Here is an 8238-nt window from a genome sequence, read left to right on the forward strand (position 1 = left end):
TTATATTTAAATAAATTATTTTATAATATACATTATTTGAGCACAAAAATGTTAGATCCCAATCTGCTCCCTCTGCATTTACAAATGGCTTTATATAACTCTTAGTCTATTTGATTATTTAACAGGCCAATGTATTTTAATCTCAGCTATGTCATAATTTATTTATTTAAACTGGCTATGTTTGTTTTTGCCATAGAATCACAGTAGAATAAGTAAGAATGATTTTATTACAATTAAAAAAACATAAAAATAACAGGTCTAGGAAAGGGTATAAGTAATTCAGAATGCCTGCAACATGTTCATACAGCATGTAATTTGCAAATCAGCAAAAATATATACAGTATCCACACATTCAAATCTGTTTATAATAACTAGAAAAATATATACTATACTAAAAACGAATACTATAACAAATTCTGTTTGTATACATTCCTAAATTTTATGCCCTTGCATAACCTTTTATTTGTGTACATCACCATAATAATGACTCTTCAATTCCATGCTTTAATGTACTGTAAACAACATTCTGATCATTTGAACAATTTCTAACTAAATTTCCAGTGCTATGTCTACACAAACTATTGCATTTGCACAAATAGCAGATGCTTTTTTTCAAAGTGACTTAAAGTGCATTCAACATATTTTTGATCAGTGTGTTCCTTGGGAAGCAATTGGCCTATCAGTATAGCTCATGAACAATGAACATTGGACTGTAATTGATCAGTCAGTTATGATGTGCAGGTTGTGAGATGAAGAGGGCAGTGGGGTGTCCAGTATGGCCAGCAGAGATTCAGGATGTGATGTGACCATGTTCGGTCTGTAAATCCTCCTGCCTGTTCTTTTCGTTCAGATGGATTGAAGCCATGCTGAACGCAGGCTGGGATTAATGTTAGATCCCAATCTGCTCCCTCTGCATTTACAAATGGCTTTATATAACTCATAGTCTATTTGATAAATGCTGCATAATCCCCACAGGAAGTCAGCCAGGCCACACCCAGAAACAGCACGTACTAGGGGCCTGCTCAGAACACATGTCATTGCAAGGGTACAGTGAGCGTCATACTGTTTATGCAAGAGAGAGAGAGTAGTTATTGCACACATGTGAGTTTGCGTGTCTGTGGAAGGGATGTGCAGTTTTAAAAAAAATCAGGAAAAAAACAGCTCACCCCAATTTTTTCATCCTCATTTTTTCAACATCATTTACTCACCCACCATCTGATTAACACAAAAGAAAATATTTTGAACAACGTTGACGTGTTTTATTATTTTTACTTATTCATTTTTGTTTTCATAACTGGTTCGCAAAAACTTTGTGTTGGAACCAAAACCACATTTGCACCCCTATTGAAGACGACAGTGATGATGAAAATAATCGGAGAATAGCATAGATTAATGACTGTTTAGATGCGAATCTCCAACATTGGAAATATAAGGCCATCTAGTGGTACATTTTAGATTTATAGTTCTTTCTTGAGAGAGTGAATTTTAAACTACTTTGTAGGTCTACCTCTATTTTATCTTTTACTGTTTCAGTATCTAATGTGTCTATATATTGTGTATAAAAATTAAGGACCAGAAAAAATCATTCTGAATACTACATTTTACTATTACATTGCATGTTGTCATATGCTACTGTACATTATTCTCTTGAATATATACTCCACTGAATAAGTATACATTTTTATTGAGTTATGTCGTATCTAGAAATCTAGTAATCAATCCTTGTAACTTTATTTAAACAACTATGATTGTTAATCACCAGAAATAAGCTTTTCAAAGCTTTTATTAAATTGGTTACTGAAAGAGAATAAGGAACCAAAAAGGACAACAGCAGACAACATTTTGGAAAATTTAAGTAAATTCATCATTTGCAGAAAGAATTAATGTTAATATTTAAACATGCTTTCATATAAAAAACATTTCTGTTTATTAAAATACACAATTAAACATTCCACATAGCAAAGAATAGCTTTCTTCTGCCATGTTCGGCAAAAAGCACAATAATATTATATTCCATGATTGTACATCACCACCAATGCATGAAAAGTATTGACAATATAATTGTAACAATAAAAGAAAACATGAAACAAATAAATATTTGTTTCCATATTGGTGCACAAAACACCAAAGTGCCTGTATAAGAAACGACTCTTCTAAAAAGAAACCATGGTCACGTGTGCTGAATGTATTGTAATAATGCCCATACAGTTGCCTGTAAAACGTACAATTCATTCATATAGTTTGATGTCTATATAGAAATATACACATCAAATTATATATATTCAGAAATCCATATGAAAATACTATACAAAAAACAATAACCTTGTAAAAACATTTACTTGAAATATGACAATAAAACCTTATTTTATATAATTTGGTCTGTAGTAAAGCGATAAACATGAAATACACTGTACTTCTACATTCATTTCACAACTGACCAACAAAAGGCAATATCATCATCTGTTGATATTTTATAAGCAAGGGTGCCAAAATGTTCAATGCGCATTCCTTTGATTACAGTTTGCATTCAACTATTAATTCATCATCAAGGTGACAGCCAATTGTATTAATAATTCACGATTAATAATGATTTTCAAAAGAGGGTGTCCTTATTTCGCAATGCTATGTAATTTAGACAAACCTGAATTTCGGACATTATTACAAGTGTTTTAAACTTGCTACATTCTGTTCTGTCTGTGAGAATAATGTACAGTGACATAAAACCCAAACACGTCTGAACCCCAAAGCAGCTATGCACATGTACTGTACAACTCTCTTACAGTAGATAACATCATGGATCTGGGATTTGGAGGTGTAGCGGACCATCTGCTAGCTCTGATTCCAAAATGAAGAAAACTGATAAACGACAGCAAACTAAGGCAAAATGTTTCTGGGCAAGTGAAATGCAATAACACAAAAATAGAATTATGACATCCTAAATGAAACAAGGACAGCAAACAACGTTGGGTTTGTTTGCACTAACAAACACAGAATAGTAGAGTAGGGCATTTGAGTTAAACACACGGCAAAACGTTTCTGCCTTCTAAGGTGCCAAGAACAGATTGAGGTGTGGGCTGGCTGAAAAACAGGTCAAATGGGCCTTAACCCAACAATATTGTCCTTCAGACTGGAAGGGCCACTAGTGCAGAGACCTCATGAACCCCGGGGTCTCACAGAGGGCTGTGCTGAGCTTCATACTTTGTTAAGATATTTTTGCAATGCCCCAGCTCTTTTCGTAGGTCGGCGACTTCCTGCCGTAAAGCCATGTTCTCTTTCTCTAGGAAACCAGCCCGGATTGCAATCTGATTTTCTTTGAGGCGCCGAGCATCCCGTGACCTCTTGGCGGCCACGTTGTTCTTTCTGCGCCGGGACCAGTATCTTTCATCCTGCTCAAAATATGCAGAACAAAAAGGGAGGGGTAGAGATGAGGTGGGTGCCATGTTACAATGTGCCTAGATGTTTAGTTTTTAAATAGAAGCATAACCAGAATATGCCAACTTTGGTTATTAGTTATATAAAAAAAAATGTATCACATGATGTATATATAGTATAAACACAGTCAATTCTGAATTTTGTTGGCGATAATGATCAAAGATAAATAAAACTGTAATCGGTTATGATCGACAGGTCATAGAATCGTCCATCATTGCATTCGCTGCTGTGCAATCAGCTTTGAGCAATTTACTTCTCTGCAAAGCTGGGGAGGGATCCACTTTTATTAAAAAAGCCAAATCCTTTAATCCTAAACCCAGCAGAACTGGAGCGATACCAGGAAAAATAAGATCACGTGTGGGCCTGGCTAGCAAAGGATGAATGAATGGACGTAAGCTTCCTTCTAAGAGCCGGTAGCCCAGCTGGTCAATGGTCATCTAGAGCCAACACTGCGCCTGGAGATCGACCATCCTGCAGTCTGCAGCTCCAACCCTGATTCAACACACCTGTCTGTAATTATCAAGCAAACCTGAACACCTTGATTAGATAGTTCAGGTGTGTTTGATTGGGGTTAGAGCTGAAAACTTCAGGACAGTGGATCTCCAGGAGCAGGGTTGGTGAGGGACCAATGACATGAGGACTGAATAACAAGACCAAAATTACCTTAAATTCATTGGGAATGAAGACTTTGCGTGCTTTCTTGATCATAGGTTGAGGTTTCAGCTCCTCTTCGGAGAACTTGTGATTTCGTGGGTCGAAAGTCTCTTGGCCGGGTACGCTGGACAGAGCCAAGTCTGCTGGATCGGGCTCATAGCTCATTGGTATCTGAATGGTCTCTGGGTCTATTGGGCTCGGTGTGTTACGTGAAGGCAAAACTGTAAGAGAAATAGTAGTTTTTACTGCACCACAAGAATAATTTAGTTGGACATGAAAAGGCTGTTGTGAGTAATGAGTCCACTAGGTGGCGAATAACACATTGATAATAGTAAATGGACTGCTTCAAGACCTCAATAAAACCGAACTCTCCTCCTGAGACTTATATTTGTGATTTGTTCAAATGAAAAAGATTTCACCGAATAATTAACAATGACTATGTTTACTAAAATTTCTGGACTGCAACTGATATAATTTGACAGGATTTTAACAAATTGCAATCAGTTAACATAACCTGTTTTTACATTCATAAAACATAATCACGTTTTAAAACATCAGAACTTACGCTTGATATTAAAATCCATAAATGTACCACCATTTAGAATTATTTAAAAATGATGTTTTTCGTTATTTTAAATCTATGATACAGAAACTATAAACCAGTCTACTTTGTTAAAAATATAATATAAAAATATTAATAGTTTCCCATAAGACTAAATGTTCTGCTCCAATTGTTCAGACAAGGAAAATGATCTTCTGTTTTGACTGCATGCAAATTTTAGTAAGTCAGCTTCAGGTCAAAAGCACCAGTCAAGTTTGAAATGTTTTTATTAGCAAAACTCTAGAGTTTGTTAAGGGTGGTAAAACTGAAAATGTTAATGACATGTTTAAGAGCCCAGATTTGACAGAAGTGACAGATCTGTCACTTAAAAAGGCATGATTTTCCACAATATAAATTTGCCTTTCATTACCATAAATTTTGACAAAATCTAAAAAATATATACACATTAAATCATTTTACCATCTAAACTCTTTCTGTAACTTGTCAGCCTCAGACACAAATGGCAGATACAAAAGACAAAATTAAGTGCCAACATATAAAAAAACTACTGTATGCCCCATGACCCATACAGCCAAACTAAACTATGTACACTCCCATTTTCTCTTTTACCACCCACACACTTTCATATTTAGACCCAGCTTTTTTTTTTTTTACAAAAACTAGGTCAAGACTGATATCATAGGACATTAAAGAGTAATTTACCTGGTCTGCTTGGGCTCTGGAGGCAGTTCTGATGGACCATACCCGTGTGGATGTTGGTGATGGACCGGCTGCTGAGGTCCATGACTGAGATGGGGCCCTGTTGAATGGGAGACTGCTGCTGCTGTTGCTGGCGAGGAAGGCTTTGGTCATGCTGTACAGGGCTTGAAGGGATACCATTTTCTGTGAGAAACTCCTCAAGGTCCATATACTCCAGCTGAAAGCTATCCCCATCATAAGACAACGTTTTATCCCAAAGAGTTGGCCCCAAGAAAGCTGACAGTGGAGCGCTCCCATCGTCCTCCAGACTTTTAGTCTTATCTCTCAACTTCCCATAGCCTGAAAGAATATTGACCATTTCGATTCATTCTGAAATCCAAATACATTTTTCCAACCTTTTTCTTTATTATTGCATTTTCTATTTACATATTTTTTATAAACACAATCTCAGATATGTTTTCAAAACTTAAAGTTATTTCCTTGACGAAAATTATTTTCGTTGAATAGGACAGTTAACGTTATTGATGGACAGCCCAAAAAAGTATCTGAAAAATCATAAAATGTAGTCTTACTAAGCATGTTAATCAGATATTAGGAATCAACAGACAACTCAAAACAGTCAGTCCAACAAGTCAAAGCTCTCGGTTACCTTCATCTTGGCGCAAATTAAGTTTCATCGGTTTTTCCAAAAGCGCCCTCAAAACGCCGTTAGTTTGCGTAGGTAGGAAAGCTGGATTCATGGTGAGCGGTCTGGACATAATCTCTCCGGTTCCTCACGAATATTATCTTTATAAAATTAAAGTGAAAATAAAAACGATGAATAACACGTAAACAATCGATCCTTGGTCTAACAAGTGAAGCGAGCTCCTCCTCTACAGGACCGGCTCGAGTTGCGTGTCTGTCAGTGTATGATTTTGCTGTGGGCAAAAATGTGATGATTATGACCATGTGTGAGGACCGACGCATGTGACGTCAAACAGCACAAGGCGGGGCCAGGCGGGCTTGCGCTCCAGCAGCAGTTTAGACTATGCAAACGAAATTACTAATATATACATGTCGGCAAAATGTTTACTGAAGATTTCCATAGTTTAGTTTACCAGGGAACAGCTTTCTTAAGACGAAATGCTTGAAATTGTCTTGACGTTCCCATCCCATGCAGATTCACGCAGTGGAAAAATGAAAAGCTTAGTCAAATAAAGGGGCGTGGCTTGACTCAAACTTCAGTGAACCCGCCAGCGCTTCTGCAGCGCATTCAAACATTATGAATTCAAGTCTTTGTGCATATAAAGTTGTCTAATGTTACTTGTTTTTCCATATTGTAGATAACAGAGAGTAATGTCATGCGGGCTTTAGAAATTAATATATAGCTTTGTATTCAGTGTTTACATGTAATTAAGTCTTGCTATAAGTATTATATAATAATCATTTTATAGGTGGTGAGAATGATACATCAAGCTACCAGATGGGTGTGAAATGCTGCTTGAGTGATCACATCAACAGATATTAAATGCCCTGTGAGCACTTGAAAGGTACAAAAGACGACCATGGAAGCACCCATTGGTGATTTAAGCATATGGTATGTTCTGAACTCTTCCAGTCTTCTGTGTTGCTTTTTTAACTGTACCACCCTTGCATGTTTGGACCAAATACAATTAGAACAGGAGACTTATTGGAAATTGCTTGACCGGTGTATGTCTGTATGCATGCTTTAATTGCATACTAAATTATTGTTTGGAGGACGCACAAAATATACAGTAAGAGGGATTTAAAATTGCTGCTGGAAAACACGGAAATTTGTCAAAGTACAATTTTCATGGCAGAAACTGTATAATCGTTGTGACTACTTTCTCATGTCTTATGTGGTCTTCATTATTTAAAACAAAAAAAGCATTGTAAATATTACAACTTAAATCTGGTTTGTACTGTACTGAATATAAATGCTCACAATACGATAAACAGTAATGGACCGTAAATGTGAATTAATCTTAAGCTTTTTTCTAAATGAACCAACCCGAGCACAACGGAAATGGATTTTTGTGTCAGAGTTCTATAGAACTTGTCTTTCTTCTTTTTGTTACCTTGGTAACCGGTTGCTAAAGCCATCAGATGTCAGGTATCTTGCAGAAAAGTAGGACATGACAAGCCACTCCTCTAATTTGGAACAACTAAACCACATGTTGTAACGTGTCTGACAGATTGGAAACAGATTGATGGTGGCAAGCAGGTCTAAATCGAAACTACATGCTCTGGAATGATTAATTAATTGTCTTTAGTCATATATTTTTTAAAAGACATGTTGTACCAAAACTTATTAATAATGTGTAAGCTATTCCTTCCTGAATGATGCGCTGTTGTCTCTTGGTGATCTCAGAATGTGACTGCATCAGCACATTTTAATTGTCTTGATCATGTAGCACAATGACAAGATTTACTGCTATCTTCTGAAAACAATGCATGCGTCAGCTTCAGAATAATTAATAGTCATTAATTTCTGAACAATAATCAGTGATAATAAAATATTAATGAAATTAAAGTAATTAAATAAATAAAGGAATAAAAATGAATGTTTTTGTCATGGCTCTGCTTCCTTAGTCATGTTTTTCTTGGTCCTGTAGCAGAGCCATGGCAAAGTCTTTGGTTATGTGTGGAGAGAAACATATTATTGTCCGTTTGACAATAATATACGTTCTCTCCAGTGTCTTGTCATTGGCCCCATTCCTCTCGTTTCCTCGTTATCTTTCCCTGAGTGTTTAATGTCCCACACCTGCCCCATGTCGTTATCCCTAGTTTGTCTTCCCTATATATACCCTCTTGTTTCTTTGTCCTGTGCTCTTGTATTGCGTGTACTATGTTGTGTATGCATTGCGTTTGTGCTCATGATCCTGTGTACC

The 8238-nt window shown here is 36.4% G+C and overlaps 1 protein-coding gene across 2 annotated transcripts; it reads right to left on the reverse strand.

The window, feature by feature from the left end:
• Positions 1-241: 241 nt before the first annotated feature.
• On the reverse strand, positions 242-6260 carry hlfb (HLF transcription factor, PAR bZIP family member b). 2 transcript variants are annotated; one of them, XM_057359369.1, is made up of 4 exons: positions 5997-6260; positions 5351-5686; positions 4096-4307; positions 242-3389 (listed from the first exon to the last, which is right to left on the reverse strand). In XM_057359369.1, the coding sequence occupies exons 1-4, from the start codon at positions 6103-6105 to the stop codon at positions 3171-3173; spliced, it is 876 nt and encodes a 291-aa protein (XP_057215352.1). In that variant the 5' UTR covers positions 6106-6260; the 3' UTR covers positions 242-3170. The 2 variants fall into 2 exon arrangements, with proteins under 2 accessions (XP_057215352.1, XP_057215353.1); XM_057359370.1 differs by having other exon boundaries at positions 242-3386; positions 5997-6114.
• Between the last annotated feature and the right edge of the window lie 1978 nt (positions 6261-8238).

The sequence above is a fragment of the Triplophysa rosa genome, linkage group LG18 (genome assembly GCF_024868665.1).
Source record: "Triplophysa rosa linkage group LG18, Trosa_1v2, whole genome shotgun sequence".
Lineage (NCBI taxonomy): Eukaryota > Metazoa > Chordata > Actinopteri > Cypriniformes > Nemacheilidae > Triplophysa > Triplophysa rosa.

Coding starts and splice junctions, on each gene's coding strand:
- hlfb (XM_057359369.1), bottom strand. CDS start 6,105: ATGTCCAGACCGCTCACCATGAATCCAGCTTTCCTACCTACGCAAACT. Junction 5,687..5,996: donor TAATTTGCGCCAAGATGAAG/GTAACCGAGAGC, acceptor ATATTCTTTCAG/GCTATGGGAAGTTGAGAGAT. Junction 4,308..5,350: donor CCAGAGCCCAAGCAGACCAG/GTAAATTACTCT, acceptor TTTCTCTTACAG/TTTTGCCTTCACGTAACACA.